Genomic DNA, 21841 nt, shown 5'->3' with positions numbered 1-21841 from the left:
TTGCTATAGCATCATTCGAAAGTCAACCTAGTTTATTTTTAAGAAACGTTAAGTCTCACAATATCGACTTGTATAAGCAGATGCAGTATATGCAGACTCTTTACTAAATTACTTTCCAAGCTATGGAAATCAAACTTTAATTTATTGTCAATGAGACAATGGAACACTCACTGCTATTTAAAGATGGTCAAATATTCAGCTTCTTAAGTTGTGTTTACATAGCATTTTGCTGATTTTAAATATTTCACATGTAAACATGCATTATTATTATTATTATTCATCAACTGAACTTAATCAATGTAATAAATTTCATTACTTCGAAACCATAAATAAAGTTTTGCAAAAAGAGTGATGGGATATTTAAAATCATTGTCTGAATAATGTTAATGGAATTCCCTTGTTTTAGCTTTGTTGTAAAACTCATCAAGTTGGGCCAATTCAACTTCAACAAGATTCAGTTATAACAATCTGCAAGTTGAAGTAATCAGCATTTCTCATACTTTGCAGTGATGTTACATGTAATCATTAATCTGTTATGAGATAATTTTAGTTCTTATGTTGTTACGTTGTTATGTTGTTACGTTGTTAGGATGTTATGTTGTTAGGATGGAGATCCTATTACCTTTTCTCTGCTCAATATGATGGCCAATTCCCCACCCGAGTGGTTTCTGGTTGATTTGATTGGTACACAGCTGATAGCATTACCTCTGCTTGAGCACGGCACTAGCAAGTTTATTCTCAGAGCTCAAGACAGCAAAGGACTTTCTGCCGACCTTCAGATAACAGTTAAAGTAAAGCAGCAACACATGACAGACATAACACAAGTATGTTATTTTATGTTTTATAACTTTTTGATTTTCTTCTCCGTTGCAATGTTTGTAGTTGGAAGTTGGAAGTCTATACTATCCCTAGATGGGAAGTCTATACTATCCCTCGATGGAAAGTCTATACTATCCCTAGGTGGGAAGTCTATACTATCTCTAGATGGGAAGTCTATACTATCCCTAGATGGAAAGTCTATACTATCTTTAGATGGGAAGTCTATACTATCCCTAGATGGGAAGTCTATACTATCCCTAGATGGAAAGTCTATACTATCTTTAGATGGGAAGTCTATACTATCTCTAGATGGGAAGTCTATACTATCTCTAGATGGGAAGTCTATACTATCTCTAGATGGGAAGTCTATACTATCTCTAGATGGGAAGTCTATACTATCTCTAGATGGGAAGTCTATACTATCCCTAGATGGGAAGTCTATACTATCCCTAGATGGGAAGTCTATACTATCCCTAGATGGGAAGTCTATACTATCCCTAGATGGAAAGTCTATACTATCTCTAGATGAGAAGTCTATACTACCTCTAGATGGGAAGTCTATACTATCTCTAGATGGGAAGTCTATACTATCCCTAGATGGAAAGTCTATACTATCTTTAGATGGGAAGTCTATACTATCTCTAGATGGGAAGTCTATACTATCCCTAGATGGGAAGTCTATACTATCTCTAGATGGGATGTGTCTCATGCATCATCATGATATAGCTGAAGTCTTTTCGCATTTTCCATGTCTATACTAAACCTGAAAATATCTGTCATTCACGGGGTACATCGCGATGAACAATTGTTGAGGGCTTTGCGTGCCCTTAAATTCTCTACACGCCTCTTCTCCGATTACTCCATGTATTATATTATATATTATTATAGGAAGATTGACAGACGAGTTTAATAGTAACTTCTTAATATTCAGCTAACATGTTTATTATACAGTTGATCAATTTTCACAGCCTAAAATAGTGAATATTAATAAAAAAATTTAGACAGTGTTGTCAAGGATGCGAATATCCATTGTTCATCAGGTCGCTACAGCCAGGTTCTTGCAAACCATCACGTACCCAATCATTTCTATGATAACTACCATGAATGCTCTATGAATGCTCTATGATTTCAACCACTAAGTAACCCTGGTTGTTTACTTCAAAAACTTGTTTGCTTGTTTCTTGCTGTTAGGTGATCAGTAGACAGTCACTAAATGATCATAGAGAGACCTGGTGATCAGTAGACAGTCACTAAATGATCATAGAGAGACCTGGTGATCAGTAGACAGTCACTAAATGATCATAGAGAGACCTGGTGACCAGTAGACAATATGATCATTACTCATAATTTGAACCCTCAACTATCTCTAGAATTCTAAGAGAATCTACACATAACTAGTGATTTTGTTTTCACCATTTTGGAGACAATGTCTTGTCATTTGAAGTTGGTGTGATGGGGCTAGGGAACCATCTGAGTAAGGAAATGGTAAAAACTTATTAACAACACCCCTTACTGGTGTTTCATGTCTGTTACTATAAACATTAGTGGTATGCATACTGGAGAAGTATTTTCTTAATTAGTATCCTAAGTGTTGGCATGGAGAAGGGCAAAAAAGAGGAATATTTTTACGAAGTTTGATTCTTCGTATTCTGTTTTTATTTTGAGGAATTCTATAAAAATGAAAAGTTGTATTAATGTGATTCTTGTTACTTATTGCTAAGGTTTCTTATACTCTATTTAATCATTTTTGAGCAGTTCAAGTTCTCTTTTCAAAACAGCAATAATTACAATTATAGAGCCAATCGCAACTGGCCAACAAGCATTAATCACAATTATAGAGCCAATCGTAACTGGCCAACAAGCAATAATAATCATTGCAAATTTCACTGGCATTTATCATATTGAGAGCCCTGGCCAGATATATATATATAATATATGTTATCTCCAGGTGTTTGTCATTTTAACAAACCACATTTATTGATTATCCATCATTATATGGCATCAAACAAGACCACATATCAATAGTATCAAACTGTTAAGTCTGATACTTATAAAATCGTGTTTGAATAAAGTTTTATTGATATGTCATGTAGATTTGTATTTATGTATGTACATGTATCGCATTGGATATAGTGAAGGTGCTAGAAGGTACGCGTGACAAAATATTGTAAGATGTTCATAGAAGAGTAGCATTGCATTAGAATACTGAGGCATTACTGCAATTAGGTTCACCTCCCTCCCCCCAACCAACAACTAGGTCAGCTCTAAGATAACTGCTTGAAGATGACCATTTATTGTATTATATAATTTATAAAAACATGTAATCAAACTTCAATTATTAACCATTTAATATAATTATGGAATTTAACTTCACGAGTCTTCAGAGATGGACTGTTAATATTCTTGCAATAGTACGTACTTCTTTTAAAATCAGTTCTATAATTCATCAGTGGCAGATCATTCTTTGGGTGCACCATACCCTGTAAAAGCTAAGTTAGTCGATTATCTAAGCAAATTCTATTATATTTCAGGTGTAATAAACATGTATATAATATATACTGCGGTAGGCACTTTACACCATTTCCAATGGAAATCATACACCTTTGCTGCGAGATAGGAAGCTCATGTGAACACTAACTAAAATCATTAACGACTACCATGTCTCGTGAACATTGAAGTTTTCTTTTGTGCAATTCTATCTGAGAGATTTTGATCATCGATTCATCACATTATCTGGAAAATTATAAATTTATATAATAGTCACATCAATCACAACTGCGAAAATCTTTTGGTTTTACATGAATTAAAATGTGTCAATGTTTTATTTTGATGATAAAACAGTACTAGGTAGACCGCTGTTCCATGCTCTTCTTGTTCCTCCTGCTACTAAACCATTTAGCCTTTTGCCAGGTGGTGCTAATTCTTTCGCAATACAATTAAATAATGACAAAAATAACAGCCAATGAGGCATAACTGCCTGATCGTCTAATGATTTTGAACTCTTTGAGTGTGTGACTTCTCTTATCTGTATTATGAAATCCACTGATGTTCGTAGCCTTATCTTCAACAAACCATCAACCATCTGTACAAAGCTGGCTCATAACATATGTGATTGTGTAACCTGTTGGTGTATGTTCCATACTTACCTTATGCTAGCTATTATACTGCACTTAGGGAACTCTCTGTTTATCCAATTTAGAGTAAGCAGGTAAAAGTAAGCAGGTAAAAAAACATCGTTATTGCATCGTTAAATAATTAAACAATACATTTGAAGCTCCCAAAACAAATCAACGTTCTTATTTTAATAACATTGCGTTTGGCAGTTGCAATACTGATAGGAATAAACCAAGGCATGACAGATCTTGCAGCTCGAGATATTTTACACAAAAAATTATAATCGCATTAATTGTGATGAGAAGTAAAATAATCACTAGACTGCTGTATGCCTTGATAAGGGAATGAGAGCATCGACCTGTCTAATAATGCTATTGGTATGTTAAATTTTTAGTGGTTCTTTTTCTCCTTTCAGTAAAATCAGTCTTACAAACTCTCTAGCTTTTTTACACAGAAAAATTTTATCAACTTATAGCAGGTTCAGTCAGTCCGTCTTTTGAGCAGTCATATCTTATATGATAATTTTTATAAAGTTTATCAAAATAATTTAATGCATTTTTGTATGTAGAACAAGTATAATATCTGTGGTTCGTATTGTCAAAAATAAGCGCATGGGAAAATATAACGACAATCATTGATTACCCTTATCTGTCATTTGTGTAGCTGTATCGATTGGATGTTCTGTTACAGCTGTACAAGATGACCTTAGGCCGACCTTTCACCGCTACTACACCCCAACTTATCGAGCTTGTCAAGTTCTTAGGCAGTACCTTGGAGCCTGAAAGGAAAATCAAAATAAAAAGTGTTAAATCTAAGGATAACCAAGCTGAAGTTGTAGAATTCGGAATATCACATGACGCTGAACGCTCATGTGATATTCAGGTCAACAGGTCTGTTTCCCGTAATGGCCGTCTGGTAGCTCAGCATTTTGTTAGTGTTCTTCAATGTATATTTGTCAAATAGACTTGACACAACAACCTGCGTAACTCGCTGACCGCGATGGGATATGTTGTTATGCCATAGCTCAAAGTTCTTTAAGATTTGTGAGTCATTGGCACGAACTAGCTGTAATTTAGTCTGCATCAACTCTTTATCGCTGATTCTGTCAGATTTGTACTGCTCAAGTCTTGCTCTTTGCTGCTAACCATCATTTTTTTTCTAATTTATTGCTCTCAGGCTTTTTAGATTACCTAAAAACAATAGGGTAGTATGCAGTCATGTGCTTTATGCGGTTACATAGTTATGTACTCACATAGTTACGTAGTTATGTAGTTACGTTGTAGTTATGCAATGTAAGAAGTAAAGTTATTGTTAACTTTATTTCTTACATTGCAATAAATAAAAAATAAAGTTAAAAAATTTTTACACGCCACATCAGGGTAGGTAGCTCTATTTTAGCAGATACAGTGTACATGTAAAAGATACATGTAGACTCTATAGAGATGGGAAATGAGCACCCTTGACAAACTATAAACTTATTCAACTGTCAAAATGGTTTTGACATAGGTATTTCTATTAACCCTCTATATTTGTATCTACAGAAAAGATCTGCAGACGCTAAGGTCTTATGATTCAATAGCGTTAACCGAGTATGGAAAAGACAGAGAGGTAGCCATTGTTGGTGTGAGAAGTGAGCCATTGTCACCATGTCAAAACATGCCTCCGGTCCTGACAAGCAATGTTCGTTTACAGCAAACATTTACACAGAAGCTGGCAGCTGCTCAAGGAGTCCTGTTTGATGTTGATGTGCCAAAGGATTTATTTGTAGATGAGGTAAATACTGCCCTTGATACTTACCAAGATTCTGTTACCTTCAGCCAAGCCACTCCGGTCTTCATCTATCCTAGCCATTTTGTGTTTTTCTTTTCCTGAATATTTGTTGAACACTGAGCTCGTAATTTTGTAAAATTTTACGAAGTCATTTATGTCGGCGTTTGAGCATTATTTATTTATTAACTCATATGAGGAATTCTGCCCAAACAAGCTTTTTGAATTCTTGCATTATCTAACAGTGGTTTTTATGCGTCGACAAGAAAAAGCCTTTAAAGAAATTATTGGCTTTCCATCAATTCATCGTTCTGTGCTGACCATAAAATAGGTACGAATGGGGTATAACTGCCGTTGTGGTTTGACAGCTCTCTCATCTTTTTTTCTAAAATTGAGATGCTATGCACGCACTGCAGTTTAACGGAGTTGTTGCAGACTAAATGTGTTGATGAGGTCTTTCATCAACCGGATTAAAGGCTTTTTATTTGTTACTAGTTTGATATTTTATTAAACGCTTCACTTCGCTATTTTATCCTTACGGTTGATTATTGGCTGTAATATTAATTCTGTTTTGTCCTCACATTGAAAGATTCGATGTGTATTATATTTTTTTTGTCCATTCACTTCCCTTTGTCTCGCAATCAGAGTAAAATGCAATACGTGTCGAGATGGTGTGAACATGCATCTCTAGCTTTGCTGAAAAATGAGTGATTGTTAAAGCCATGGTTTTCGCCAGTTGGGGCAGAGGAGCGGACCACCTTAACCATCTTTTGCCCACCCCATCTAACTAACCCTTTCATGACTAAACACAGCACGCATGGCAACGAATGAGCTGTATAGACGAGCTTGCATGCGCGAATTTGTTGACGTCATGAAACATAGCGATGGGCAATGTTTGCACAGTCTTGCTAAGCCCAAAAAAATTGCTAGACAATAGCAGTGAAAACTATATTATGATAATCCAAGATGAAGATTAGTTGCTATAATACAAACTTGTAAACTACATATAAGGGACTTTAATAAGGTCTATATAATCCCAATATTTTGGGCTTGATCTTGAGGGCACGAAAAGACAACCCCATATTTCCTACTCAGCTTCAAACTTTCCTCCCGTAGATCAGAATTCGTAGGAAGAATCCTGATGGAACCCATTGGTCAACACCCATTTCATAGGTTGATTTCTATTGATTTGTGTTGTCTTGCAGGAGGATATCAACTTGGATTACATGAGCCTCAGGCTGGACACACAAGGAGTGGAGCTAACAGAGACGAGCTGGATATATTTGAGTAACGCTAGCCTAACTCTCTTAGGTCTGCCGTGGGATATTCAGCCTCCCCGTTCTTTTCAATACAGCCTTACAGCAACAGATTCTGGTGGTCTCACTGCCACCTTTGATATTGAAATGCGAGTTATCACAAACACGGCGGCTCTTGAACCAACAAATGTATTCGCTATCACACTTGAAGAAAACTTCTCCAAGTTTGCTAACAACCGTCATGGTCAGATCTTACTCTACACGCTGCTCAATAAAGTCTTCACTGACAGCAACACTCCAGTTCTTACTCTGAGTTCTATCTCTAAAGGCTCTGTAATTATAGAATATAGTATCATGGACACCCGCAGTGGTCCTGGAGGAAAGTTTGGCTGTGACAATCTGTTATCTCATGTAAATAAAGTGTTTGACAGTAATGGTGAAGGAAGAAGTTCGTTTGCAGCAGCCTTGGCTCCTTATCAACTAAAGAAGGTTTCATTCGTAGCTGAAGGTTCGTGTAAAGGAGTGATTGAACCATTAGAAGCTGAGTTCAAAACAACGAGTGGACCGTCAATCGTTGACCCTGACCCGATAAAACCTGTCTATATTATAATTATCGTGGTGGTAGTGCTTGCCATTATCATCATTGTTGTCATCATTGTTCTCGTCGTGATGTGTTGCAAAAAGCGTGCAAACCTTGACATTAGTAAAACTAATGGTACTTATATAGAAACAGGGGTACCTGTTGTATTCGATGAAGATATCAAATCGCTTGATGACAATGAGCCAACTGCTACCGAGCCGCTTTTGGAGGAATCTATGCCCAAGCCTCCTGCATATCCTCAAAATGGTGGCGCGGAAAGCATGCCCTTGAATGCATCAGCAGCTGATGAACAGAGATTTCCGACCCCTCCTTTGAGCGAGCATGACAACATGGATCGGTAGGCTATCCCGTGCCACTTGCTGAACACTCGAGCATCACTGCTGTGGGTGCATTCCTCTAGATCTTATTGTAGTTGTCTTATCTTAGACGAATTATCAACATAGTAGCACCAATAATTGCCATTTGCTTTTATTATTGTTTTCCACTTTTAGTCGCCAACTGTTGCTGGTACATGTATTATTAAGCCGGCTCCAAATTTGACAATGCATCAATCTTCATAATTTTTGGGAGTTGTCTTTTCCTGTTGCCACTCATATTTACACATATCTATGATATATGGATTCTAGTTCGGACAGACACAACACATTTATAATCATCATCTAGATTTTCTACCTAGATTGACATTCTTACTTTCCCAATTTTGTGCGCTTTTTCTATCTCCTACATTGTAAATAATTTTTATTTAAGCACTGCTTTTGGTGGTATTCGTCGCAGAGAACCTACTAACGTTTATGCTTGCGTTGGCTAGGGCTTTCTTTATATTTTGTTTATCAGCACAAAACAATCACTACAATTTAAACTATTACAGCAATTATACCGTTATTCTTTGCAGAGAATTGGATGGGGAGCAATAACTTTCTGATAATTGCTCCTCTGAGTGTTATTCAAATTTATTACTCTTTCAATTATTTGTGTTGGTCTGTAATTATATTCAACAAAGCTCATTATGTTTTGGGACTTATCACTGTTTCATCAATTTTTCCACTCTAGTTTCACCAGTTGAACAGCAAGGTAATGATGCAATGGTAAGGCAATAATTTGACTGATGCTTGACTAAAATAATTCTGGTGGTTGCACTCATGTCAAGGTACATAAGTTGACTACAGAAAATCAAGGGGAAGGGGGTTTTGGCACAATTCACAATAATAAATGGTCAGGTACCACCCGATTACAAGGCAGTACAGAAAACACAGCAAAGAAAAATTCTGTGTTTATAGAAAACCACAGCAGTTTATTCGAGTAATGGAGTACATGCAGGTCATGAGACAAAGCCAAAGTTGAGAAATAAATACATAGCTTGTATCTTGGTATAATTTTATGTCAAATGTCCTAGACAACTAAACAGTTGAGGCAAAGGCTGGCATAATCAGGTCAAATAACTGTTTTAACAGCTTCATGGAGTTGACATACAGGGAGAGAATATCATTGCTTAGGTATTTGAGATAAGTTTTACAGAAATACATGTAAATGATAAATGTTGGCACTCCTTGGCATGCATCTATGTATATTTACCAACACAATAAGAAATACAATGGAGAGAATGCTGCAAACAGGATAAGCAAGAGAGAGTAGGCAGGTGAATCATTGAGCCATGTTCGTTTTGAGCTATTCCAACGGCTGTCACAAGAGAAACCCATTTTATTCCGCTGCTGGAGTATCATCTGATTTTTCTGCAGGCGGTGTGGCAGCAGTTTCTGCAGCTGGCTCAGCGGCAGCTTCCTGCACAGGTTCTGCCGCAGGTTCACCAGCAGGCTCTTCTTGAGCTTTCTCTTGAGCCTGCTCCTCAGGCTTATCCTTTTCTGCTTCCTGAAAATAATGCAGGTGTTACATTCGTTCTAGACTAGCAGTCCTGTCGAAGCTGCCCTGCTAGACATGTATACAATGCATCAATGCAGCTTATACAATAGAAGGGTGAAACCATATAATAAACAAACACGAAAAAACTAGAAATCTACTGCAAAAAATTTCCATCTCGCTTTTCAGATTGGAAGTCGTTTCACAGCATATAAGATAATAAATGAACACTGATCCATTTCACAAATATCAAAACATGATGCTTCGAGGTTTTTGAAAGATGACAGTCAGCAACAGGAATGTAGAAAAGCAGCTATAAAAGACTGGGGGTTGTGCTCTCGATGCAAGGTTGAAAAACAAATCATGAGCAATAGAAGTTGTTTCATTGAATCAGATGCGAGTAATGGGTAATATTTTCGCTCTACTCCGTCTTTTCTTTCTACACGCAAGCGCTTCTGTGGGAAGGGTGGATAATTTGAGCCTCAATCAGAATGTGAATACAATTAACTACAGAATGTCAACTACAGCAAAACTAGCTGGAAGAAAACAAATGCAATCATGCTCTAATTTCATAATCTCATGGGTTTGATTAACAGAAACCAAACAAGTAATGATAACTACTTAAAAAAATATTGAAACATTCTAACATAATAAGATAAGATCACGGGTTTAAAAACATGCCAACAAGAGCAAGCGCTAATAACCCTGCACAACAGATGTGTAGCAGTTACTAAGGGTACCATCATTGATCGATTTCACTACCAAATCAGAATCAAAGCAATGTAGCAAAGCCAATCATCTTGGTGCTAAGTATGTCGAGTTGAGAAAAGATTAGTGATGATAACTAATCAATAAACTATCAGAGAGAAGGGCAAGAATGTGCAGTCAGAAAATTGAACCAATAAACTATTAACCAACAAACAATCAATGATGAACTAATGTTTAATGCATAAAACAAAAATGTGTGGGTATGCATAGCGACTAACAAAACCCATCGATGCCATATCCAGCCTTTTCATGCGTACGTTACCTGTGTGGTTTGTAGTATGTTTATTAAACGATGATGCATTCAATTACGCCTGCAAACAAAATTCAAATTAAGTATCTGGTATAATCTGATAACTGGGGGTAGTTTCAAAATATTTCGCTATCAATTGACATACACCTGTTTGGCTGATAAACTACAGCAACTAGGTAATTTGTAACATCATGGGCGAACCTTAGCTATATTATATTATCCACAAGCCGAGAAGTTTACCATATTAAAATGCCATAGCAGGTTACTTCGTGTTCAGAATGTGTCATGAAGTAGGAAGCTGATTAGCGAATCCATTCAACCTATCACATAAAATGTACATGAATTGTGGAGATATTAAACAATGCATGTATTAAATATGCATGACAGATAAATCCTAGTCTAGAACCTAACCTTCGCACAAATTAGGCTTCTCCATGTTGATGCACACGCAAAACTAGCTGAGAACTCACCTGACCACCATTTTGGCCTTGTTCCTTGACCTTTCCCTCCAAGGCTTGCTTCACAAGATCATCAATTACTTCCCCCTTCATCAAGGCCTTCTCCATTTTGATCAGATGCTGGACACCATCAACCACACACTGCACTTGGGACACCTGCAATACCAAGTATTAAAATTACACCATCTACTATATACTCCTCTGGGGACACCTACTATGCCAAGTCAAGTATTCAAATTACACATCCATTACATATCGATTTAGGACACCTGCGAAAGCAAGTCACATACAGTAGACGCTCCTATAACGTATATACCTCCTATAACATAAACTCCAGGTAACGTAAAAATACTACATAAAAATTTCATTAAATGTAAAGTGTCAAGTCGGGTGAGTTTTCAAATTCGATTTGAACATTACTCCATCTCGCCGCACTTGCGAAAGAAAAAACGCCGTGCGTATAGCGTTATACCTATTATATACATAACTTTTGCAATAATCTAGTTCGTCGTAATAGATCGTCAGATGTGTCATCAAGACAGAGAATAGAGTAGCTGTGCATTGTTCATAAATACCAAGGCGATCGATTGGTGATGGTGTTACAGCAGCAGTCTACCAATCAGAATTCCACTAGTTGGAGTATCATCGAAAGTTCTCTTTTATCCTATCCTTGACCCCCCCCTAGATACGGAAGGACGACGAACAGGTAGAACCACTTTTTATAGTAGAAAAAGGTGTTGTTATGCTTTGTAGACAAATAAAATATTTGTTCTTAAGTTTACTTTGCAGAAAAGACTTCGCTGTTCAGAAAAATAAGCATATCGATTTATTGTAGAATTACAGCAGCCATTGTCTATAAAACCAGTGAGATCATGAAGAGAAAAGTTGTCGATGCAAACTAATAGAGCTGCAGTTACGGTACAGTCTACAAATTAAAAGAGTGAAGTCAATTTTTCCCTTTTGAATGCCCAAACGATGAACATGGAAAGATCTTGGAACAGATTAGGCAATGCATTTCCCTGTTCTTACAACGTAAAATCCTTATAACATAAACTGTACTGGAACGGATTATTTACGTTGTAGGAGCGCCTACTGTACTAGAATTAAACCATCCACTACATACTGCAATTGGGACACCTAAAAATTTAAAACCTTTAAAATACTTCCAAAGCTCAAATTCTCACGGACAGCTCAATGCAGCTAACCTAATAAATTAAGTACGCTTTATAAGTTGTACCGAACATCATAACAACCTGGTTCAACAGGTGAACAAACCTACCAACTAGAGTTTTTTCACAAAGCTTCCACCACCAGCTTAAACACGCCGAGGCAGCCTTGTACCCTTACACACATATTTCCAGCTAATGGTGACTATAGTTAAGTTTATATATAGGTGGACATTTTTTTACGATTCAACAAACCCATTGTCACATTTGACTTGTTGCCAACTGGCTAACCCAGTCTCTCAACGCTTTGACTGCAAGTTGCGACTAATTTACTCTCATATCACAACTTGGTGAACAACAGAAGTGAATGACATTGCTGTACCTCAGACGAGCCGAGTCTGTCCAAGTTGGAGATGTCAAATGTACCATCGGTGCTGGCTGTATCCACACCACCGGTTCCTCTCTTCTGTAGCCTAAGTGCCAAGAGAACCTGTCAACAGCGAACAAACGGGCAAGTTGAACACTCATAGGAAGATTAACACAAGGTGTATATTTTAATACAGTCAGGTTTAATAAAGGAAACTGCTCATGATTAATCATCTCAAACATTTGTTTGCAATCGGGTGATTTAGAAACACTGCTGAAGAAAATTCTAAAACAAATACCTCGGCAAACTTATCATGAGCAGCCAGCTTTGGTAGTTTGACATGCACTCCACCTCTGAGACCAGTGCCAAGGTTGGATGGGCAGGTGAGAATGTAGCCCAGGTGCTCACTCCACATAAACTCTTTGCCAGACTTTTTGATGGTATTCTCAACCTTCTGTAGACCTTCACAGAACCTGTCAAACACCTGAAAAAAACCCACAGAACTTGCATCAGTTAACTATGTTGGACACTTCTATATAATGCAGAACAAGACTGATAAATGCGGGCTGCGTTGCGATAGTCGAGGCCATGACATATTGAATATTGATAGTCGAGGCCATGGCATATTGAATATTGATAGTCGAGGCCATGGCATATTGAATATTGATAGTCGAGGCCATGGCATATTGAATATTGATAGTCGAGGCCATGGCATATTGAATATTGATAGTCAAGGCATATTGAAGATTGACATTCATATTGGCATATTGAATGCAAGACAGAACTACAAGTCATTTAAAAACATTAGTAAAATTAGCTACAAACCAATGATCTAAATGATTGGTCTAGCACAAGTACATTTAAACCAATGATCTAAATGATTGGTCTAGCACGAGTACATTTAAACCAATGATCTAAATGATTGGTCTAGCACAAGTACATTTAATCCAATGATCTAAATGATTGGTCTAGCACGAGTACATTTAATCCGAGTTACCTCCTTCATGTTTCCTCCTTTCTGCATTGAGATTATACGGCTGTGGTCCTCCTCATTGACCCAGACTACAAAAGTCTTGGCGTCGTTGTGGAAGATGCCTCTCGCATCCGGCCAATCACGGGCCATGCCTGCAATTATCGTTTGCAATTGACAACTCCTACATTACATTTAGAGCAGAATGACCAAGTGATGAAAACGATTACTTGATGAATTAACATTTGTTTTATAAATCTATTGATTTATAAAACAATCTGTTATCTAGATGTCTAGTAATAGGTTGTAACTTTTAAAAACTATATCAAATCGAACAAAAACTGCAAATAAAAAGCTAGATCATGACTCAAATAAAGACATGAAACACGATCGATTCGTTGAGTGGATTGAAGCCTGTCAATTATGCGTGAAAAATATTACCTTTACGTCTTACCTTTAGTATAGGATTTTGGATGTTAAAAAATAAAACTTTGAAAATATTTTTTATTTGCGATTTTACTCGTTTTTCAAGGTGAAAGTAATGTCCGTTTGTACAGCTTTTGACCCTTAAGCATTGCAGTTAAAATTCATTATAAAATAATACAATTCACTTTAGAAACTGCCCACACACAACATCATGATTACAGGTATTATCAGCAAGGTTAACATGAGAAGACAACTAAAAGATTTATTAGCCTTCTTTAATCACATGAATATTGACAATAGAATTTCTGCTAATCATTTATTCAGAACAAAGTTACATGGTTGAACACCTTGCCTCTGTGAAAACCAAAGAATACCAGAATTGTGTATCCTACGTGTTAAAAAACTGGTGAGAAGATTATTTAATACTAATATATTAAAATAGATCTCCAACTTTTTAAAATTATATTGATTAAAGTTCTTCGGCTCTTAGAAATGCTGATAGCGCCTTGAATGTAATTGCGACCACATTTGGAAGTTTTGTTACAAGTTTATCGCTAAATTTTAGGCTTGTTCAAATTTACTAAAAACAATTCAGTATTCTAGTCAGTGTTTTCTTATGCATATAACACATCAAATGTATTATTCATGCAATGAGAGATTTACCTGATGCAGTGAGAAGGGGAGAGACTGGTTTATCAAACATGAGGTGCTCTTCAATCAATCGATCTTGGTCTGCCTCAGACATTTTATAGAGCGGGTAATATTTGCCCTGCAATCAATACACCGTATTATCTTATTGAACACATGTACCTATAGATGTGTATTCATTCAGACAACATCAAAGACATTTACCTTAAGGTTACCATCCAGAGTGTTGAGTGCATTGACAAGCACTCTCTCTACCTCTCTTCTCTCAGCTCGATCATTGCTGGGGGGCAGCCTCAGACCTCTGATGCAGCGGCCAGTGCGAACGCGTGATGATAATACAAAGTCTGGGTCAAACTCGGCATTGGTCAGTTTAGAGTTGTCGAGATCGGTTACATGCTTGGCAGTCTAAACAAATGACCTTAACGCTGTGTATTCAGCAGAAACAAATGCAGAAACACAGAACAGAGCTCCATCCATTTAGTTCATGCCTATCCAGAGTTGACATTTATTATGTTTGTTTATACTGGTTGCAAGGCAGGATATTAGACTGGATATGCTAGAGCTATCATACAGTGTTCAAATGCTAGCAACACAGAGTTAAGGAGTTATCCCTTCTTGAATTTTCTGCATATGATCGCAAGCTGATACATACTGCTACTGCAAGTTTTTTGTCTAGCTAACAATTATGAGCTAAAAGCCCCTTTTCAAAAATAATACCAATTATAATTGCATTAAGAGCACAATCGCAATGGCTTGTGGCTTGCTGCAATCAATAAGCTGCACCAGTAGAAAGAAAAAGTGAATAACCTTGCTGTAGCCATTGTGGCGACCATCGATGACTGGATCAAAGAGATCAGCAAAGTCAGTGTATGATTCTTCATCACCAGCAACCATACCAACAGTCATGATGTAGGGGTGGCCAGGATTGTCCACACCTACAATGAAACAAGGAGTTACTCTCTCTTGCCAATTTATATAAGTACACTACCCAGCTTGCGGATCCGCTACAATCCCATCGATTCACTATCCCATCAATTCATTGGATCAATTCACTATCCCATCAATTCCCATTAATCCCATCAATTCACTACTATCCCATCAATTCACTGGACAGTAAATAAGAGAGGAGAGTCAGGAGTCATATGGCCTCTCAAGCAGTCCTTGTTCTTTATTCAGACTACTGACCAGCTAACGAATGCAGCTGTTTTATACACTAATAAACAGTACAGCGAGTCACTGAACAATAGAACCCCTTAGGGACTGAACACAGATGAGACTGTTACCAGTCCATACACTTAATACACTGAACCGACGACTCAGTAAGAGCACAAAGTGTGAATTGAAAACATGATGCAAGAGCAAGTAGTAAACCAAATCAACACCAGGTTCAAAAGGCATGGACACAAGGCAAGGCTAATCAAGGCGTGACTAAACGCTGTGGTCAATATCTAGCCACAAGCAACCTATGCACAAACTATGTACATAGGTTGCTTGTCAAATGACTCTTGCGATAAGATTTTAATTCTTTCCAGTGTTGGCATGGCAAGGCGAAAATATTGCATGGAGGGGTTTAGAAACCCTTAGTAATTATTTAATGCAAACACCTGGTAAAAATCAAAAATTAGTAGCAAAATAATGTTAAGCTTGGTAGCCAAAGTTACCTGCAGCAACTTAAATATATTTAGTGGTTATGATCTGCAATAAAATGTAACATTACAAGGCACTACGTGCAGTACGCAACGTAGGGAATTCTTGCCTTCGAAACAGACGCATAACATGAACTCAACTTAAACGAATTTATTTTACTAAACACACACGTAGGCTAAGTTTTAGTTTGTACTTTATTAAACTTCTACTTTTGTTATCGGCTAAAATTTTATCATTTATCTGTTTCCGGGTTCGTTTTCCCTATAACTCATAACGCTCAACTGAGATAAAGAGAAATAGAGCTAGCGTCGTATCTCTTTCAGGCGGTGCGAGAGGTATTTCGGTTAATAGCATATCGGCATCCTCGTTATTTCGACGTAATCAGCACACCGCCTGCCAAATGTTAACTTGGGGCGAAATTTGTGTTGATATCGTATGGCAAAAAGTCAGGAAAAAATGTTGTCCTCATATAGCGAGGGAATGTTGTCCTCATATAGCGAGGGAATGTTGTCCTCATATAGCGAGGGAATGTTGTCCTCATATAGCGAGGGAATGTTGTCCTCATATAGCGAGGGAATGTTGTCCTCATATAGCGAGGGAATGTTGTCCTCATATAGCGAGGGAATGTTGTCCTCATATAGCGAGGGAATGTTGTCCTCATATAGCGAGGGAATGTTGTCCTCATATAGCGAGGGAATGTTGTCCTCATATAGCGAGGGAATGTTGTCCTCATATAGCGAGGGAATGTTGTCCTCATATAGCGAGGGAATGTTGTCCTCATATAGCGAGGGAATGTTGTCCTCATATAGCGAGGGAATGTTGTCCTCATATAGCGAGGGAATGTTGTCCTCATATAGCGAGGGAATGTTGTCCTCATATAGCGAGGGAATGTTGTCCTCATATAGCGAGGGAATGTTGTCCTCATATAGCGAGGGAATGTTGTCCTCATATAGCGAGGGCGAAAAAACATGTTCCACATTGCAAAGCAAAAATTTGTATAATCCAAGGGCGCTCTATACATCAAATTGTGGATACTCAGCCAACAAGGACATAAAAAGGCGGTACTACCTGTCTGTATGCACTTGTCTAATGTAACATCATTTTTGGTTTTCTTGTCCTTCAGGTTGTTGTAGATCTGCTCAGTCATACATTTAGCCATCCAGTTGTTGTGCTTGCTAAGATCTGGGTAATTAGAAGCCTTTGTCTCTGCTACATAGTCGGCTCCATGCATCTGTACCTAAGACAGAAGCACACATACACCTTTTCTGACAACTTAGTGTGCCGATGTGATATGAAGGCCTGGTTACATACAGACAGACCAACGAAATACATGGCCCATACCTAGCGGTTTTACATTGTATTTCCTGTGGCTACACACCTGATGCTACTCAATGAGCCAGCATGTTGAAAAATAGATTGACTAATAAGAATTGGCCTCATGGTGCGTTTACACTGGCCGATTTTGTCGTGCACAGACAAATTTGATGAGTCGGTGTCGGTAGGTGTGAACAGAAAAATCGGTGTCGGCACCGATCTGAAAGTCGGTGTCGGAGCTACCCAGCAGTGCCCGGTTGCACCGACAAGTCGGACGCTCATCAGCCAATCAGAAGCTAGGAGCCTCTGGTTAAATGAGCCTAGGCTTTAATGACAGTGCTAAGTTTATGAAACAAAAGGGCTAGGTTTAATGAGAGGCTAGAAGACTGTCATTAAACTTTCCCTCATTCTCTTTTTAATAGTGAACCAGCATGGCTAGCAACGATGTGAACGCGAGAGTACCAAAAAATCAAGTTTTTTTCTTTTATTTAAATTAATTAAAAGTGAATAGCCAGTTGTACGACTACTACTAGTTCTACTACTAGTACGACTGTAAATACAACTGTCAAGAAATTTGCCGGCCCTTACTTGGCACGATTTAGATTATGTCATACAGAAATAAATTGCGTGTGATTTCATTCAATGTTTTATTAGCGAAGGAAATTCACTAGCTGAGGAGCGTACGGACATTTGCTCTGTCAACTAAGTGAGCGTTGCTCCCTTATATACAATAAAATTGCCCGTTCCGGCTAACGGGACCGAGTGAGAACACCGGCTAACAATGTTTAAATGACCAATTATTAGGCCCGCTAGTGCGTTGATATGACAACATAAACGACGACACTTGATAGCATAACGAGCAACAAGGCCAACAATAAAAAGGCAATAAAGAGAGAATAAAAAGGACAACTCATATAATAAAATATTTACAGACATATAAAATATATACAAGCAAATAATTACAAGAAGTGTAAAGTGTTGGCCCGGCGTCCATCGCACTACTACTACCACAAATATACATTCACCATTCAATCTTCTTCATTATTCATTTTATTTATTGTAATTACTCGGACGAAAGAACTGCACGTACAGTTCTTTGCTCGGATTTTCATTGCCTCATCATTCATTCATTGCTTGGCATTCAGTAGTTGCTTCTAGCAGTAGTAGTAGGATCAGTAGTAGTAGTGTAGTACTAGTATATAATTTTCCACATAAAGCGCGTTGATTTTTATGTGTAATCGTCTTCGCGTAGTCGGGTGAAGGTCAGAACGGCGAAACGCTGTGATTGGCTGTTGGTACCGACAAAAATCGTTTGATCGTTGCAATGTAAAGTGGGAGTCGGTGTCGGCACCCATACGTGAAATGTCGGAGGTACCTGTCTGAGTCGGGGTATTGGCACCTAATCGGAGTCGGTGTCGGCCAGTGTAAACGCACCATTAGTCTTGTGAAGACCACGAGCTCCTGAGCTCCTAGCGGCATTTCCAGTTTGTGATAGCAATAACGTTTGAGTAGCAATCTGCATTGCCATATTTCAATCGAGAAAAATCACTAGACGATAAAAACATTCACGTACAAAAACACTCAGGTTCAAGACATGAAGTTATTTGCAAATTTGATCATCGAAAGAATCATCAGAAATATAATATAAACAGTTCCAACCTCCATAAGCATTTTCACATACTGCTCACAGGAGAGAACACCTTTGTCCATGTGCAAAGTGGTTCGTGTGATGCCCTGTTGGCACCATCATTCAAAAAAGGAACCTTACATTAAATTAGCTTGCGCCAAAAATGAATTAAATGGATACAATTGCTTGATACAGCCAATCATGGATGCATTGGTTTCATCTTCAACAACACAGACCAAAGTTATAGGACCAAAAGGTAACTATAGTACTGGAATCACACAACAAAACACTACCACACAACTTAGTTTCTGGTATACACGTTAAGTTAGATTTTACATAAAATAGGCCTATTCTCAACTAGATTTTCACTAACCAATCGACCAGACATTGTGGAAGACAACATGATTGCTTTTCTTTCGGAAGAGCCTTATTACAAGAGAAATGATGAACGAGGTGTGAGGGAGGGTAAACAAGACCTATCCCCGTATACCTACCATTTGAGAGCTCTTAAAGTTGCTTGGTAGCAGGTCATCAATGCTCTCGCCCTTCTCCAGCTTCTTCTCCATTTCAATGAGCAGCTTCACTCCATCCACAACCTGTTGCACCAGCTCAACCTCTGAGAAACCGAGCCTGTCAAGGTTGGAGATGTCAAATGTACCATTTGTGCTGGCTGTGTCCACTCCACCAGTTCCTCTTTTCTGTAGCCTCAGGCACAGTAGAATGTCTGTAAGCGGAGCGTTAATCAGAAGAGCGGAAAAATAAATCTACTCATTAGGTGCTTACATAAACCTCGCACTCGGAACTATGCCTAGCGAACGCTTCTTGGAGAAATCTGCAACCGTGTCATTTATCCCTTTTAACAAATATAAAATCCATGCACACCTCAATATTATCAATAGCAACTTGCAAATGCATAAAATTGCAAAATTTACTATTCAGTCATTCTAAAAACGCTAGACAGAACAATTTCGTATATTACTTAGGAGCGTGAAAAAGAAGCAGACAACTCACCATTGAACCTAGGTTCGGAAGCTAGCTTGGGAAGCTTGACATGCACACCTGCACGAATGCCAGTGCCAAGATTCGAAGGGCAGGTGAGGATAAATCCAAGATGTTCATTCCACATAAACTCCTTGCCAGCTGCCTTGATGGCTTCTTCCACTTTGTTCAGACCATTGCAAAACCTTGTGAACACCTGAGGAACAATAGAATAAAAAGCAATAGAATGCATAAAACATGGAGAAGCCTGATTGTTACACATCCACTCTATCCCATCCCAACACATCAATAATTTTTGATAGTTTTTGACTGCGCAAGGTTTCACGCATATAAATCAGTCGGCTCCTGTCCCAATCAAGAAAGGTATTGGCCCACACATTGTGTTCTTCCCAATCCTAGGCTTTGCCATCTCACTCAATGACGATATCTGCTCAGATTTCCCATAGAACAAGCAGCCAACATCGACTTACACCCTTTTATCAAAAATTCTCATTATCAATTGAGTACCTCACCTCACGCATGTTACCATCACTCTGCATAGAGATGACACGACTGTGATCCTCTTCGTTCACCCAGACAATGAAGTTCTTCTTCTCGTCGTGCCAGAAGCCTCGTGCCTCCGGCCAATCTCGATGCATTTTGGAAGCGGTTAGGAGGGGAGAGATAGGCTTATCAAATAACACGTGTTCATCAATCAGTTTTTGTTGCTCGGCCTCAGACATGGACTCCAGTGACCGGTATTGGCCTACAAAGAGCATCGACGTGCAATTGAGTTGCCAAGTAGTCTCTATGTAATATACAGTAGCTCTTCTGTCACTACTAGAAGAATGCAATATGAATCACTGACAAGAACATGAAAAATTAAATATTATTCATAATATAAAATATAGTTGTTAAGGACAAATCGCAAACAAAATAAAAAAGGTCTCACCGGAGAACTCATCTGTGAGAGTAGCCAACGCATCACAAAGTATCTTCTCTACTTCCTTCCTCTCCGTCTTATTACAGTGCGGAGGTAGGCCAAGGCCTCTGATACTACGGCCAGTTCTCACTCTAGATGAGAGAACATAGTTAGTATCGAGGTCATCTCCTCCTTTTAGGTTCTCTGTAACAAAGCCCCTTGATAATGAACTTTTAACATTTGTCTAATATTTAATACTAGTCCCATTTAGATGAAAATCTTGATCGTCAGGATATGGGTTATAGGATAGGGATATAGGACTCGTTGGAACAGCCCTTACATTGTCTTTTAAACTTCAGAGGCAACATACAATCAACACGATTATCACCATCAGAATCGCAACAGCAGGCTATAAGCAGGGTTATTTAGCGTAGTAGAATATTGTCAGTGAGCAGGCCTCCCAAGTTTAATGTTGGTAAAATGGACCTAACAACCGCCCATTTTTGTATGTAGATAATGCGATAGAGCTCTCTATCAACGAACCTGGGTTGAGATCGGTCTTGTGTTGCTTATCCTTCGTGTAACCGTTGTGTCTAAACTCTATGACCTTATCAAGAAAGTCGGCAAACTTTGCGTAGGTGTCCTCATCACCAGCCACGCACCCTGTTTATAAAATGACTGAATAACTTTCCACAAAGGTTAAGATTACACTTTTGATGACCGGAGTAATGCAAATCTGTATTAACATATCCGTTTAATCATTTGTTTAAGCTAACCAATGCTTTAAAAAACCTTTACAACTAGCAGTATGTTGATTATGATAGGATTATACAAGTCACCAAGCCACAGACCTGGAACTATGATTGCTTACAGATATGTGCAGCATTGA

General features: G+C 38.2%; 2 protein-coding genes across 5 annotated transcripts in view; one reads left to right on the top strand and one right to left on the bottom strand.

Moving 5' to 3' along the window:
- LOC137386843 (dystroglycan 1-like) overlaps window positions 1-8574 on the top strand; it is a 32999-nt gene extending 24425 nt beyond the window's left edge. The window contains exons 7-10 of the mRNA XM_068073009.1: window positions 606-824; window positions 4624-4823; window positions 5475-5706; window positions 6906-8574. Coding sequence (XP_067929110.1) covers window positions 606-824; window positions 4624-4823; window positions 5475-5706; window positions 6906-7898 — 1644 coding nt within the window. The 3' untranslated portion in view covers window positions 7899-8574. The remainder of the gene's footprint in view (window positions 1-605; window positions 825-4623; window positions 4824-5474; window positions 5707-6905) is intronic.
- A 246-nt stretch (window positions 8575-8820) lies between these two features.
- Window positions 8821-21841, bottom strand: part of LOC137387762 (creatine kinase, flagellar-like) — a 40709-nt gene continuing 27688 nt past the window's right edge. For 3 of the 4 annotated variants that reach the window (XM_068074269.1, XM_068074271.1, XM_068074270.1), the window contains exons 10-23: window positions 21496-21615; window positions 20983-21156; window positions 20564-20796; window positions 20064-20247; window positions 19547-19776; window positions 17180-17348; window positions 15272-15399; window positions 14669-14869; window positions 14480-14585; window positions 13418-13545; window positions 12719-12904; window positions 12436-12543; window positions 10900-11043; window positions 8821-9423 (exon numbers count right to left, since the gene is read on the bottom strand). In XM_068074269.1, the coding sequence (XP_067930370.1) occupies window positions 9256-9423; window positions 10900-11043; window positions 12436-12543; window positions 12719-12904; window positions 13418-13545; window positions 14480-14585; window positions 14669-14869; window positions 15272-15399; window positions 17180-17348; window positions 19547-19776; window positions 20064-20247; window positions 20564-20796; window positions 20983-21156; window positions 21496-21615 (2279 nt within the window). In that variant the 3' untranslated portion in view covers window positions 8821-9255. Of the gene's footprint in view, window positions 9424-10441; window positions 10491-10899; window positions 11044-12435; window positions 12544-12718; window positions 12905-13417; window positions 13546-14479; window positions 14586-14668; window positions 14870-15271; window positions 15400-17179; window positions 17349-19546; window positions 19777-20063; window positions 20248-20563; window positions 20797-20982; window positions 21157-21495; window positions 21616-21841 lie in introns of all 4 variants that reach the window. The other variant, XM_068074272.1, reaches the window with a different exon arrangement.

The sequence above is a fragment of the Watersipora subatra genome, chromosome 2 (assembly GCF_963576615.1).
Source record: "Watersipora subatra chromosome 2, tzWatSuba1.1, whole genome shotgun sequence".
In the NCBI taxonomy this organism is placed as follows: domain Eukaryota; kingdom Metazoa; phylum Bryozoa; class Gymnolaemata; order Cheilostomatida; family Watersiporidae; genus Watersipora; species Watersipora subatra.
Note: the sequence above shows the minus strand (reverse complement) of the source record. Positions and strands in the feature narration are given on the sequence as shown.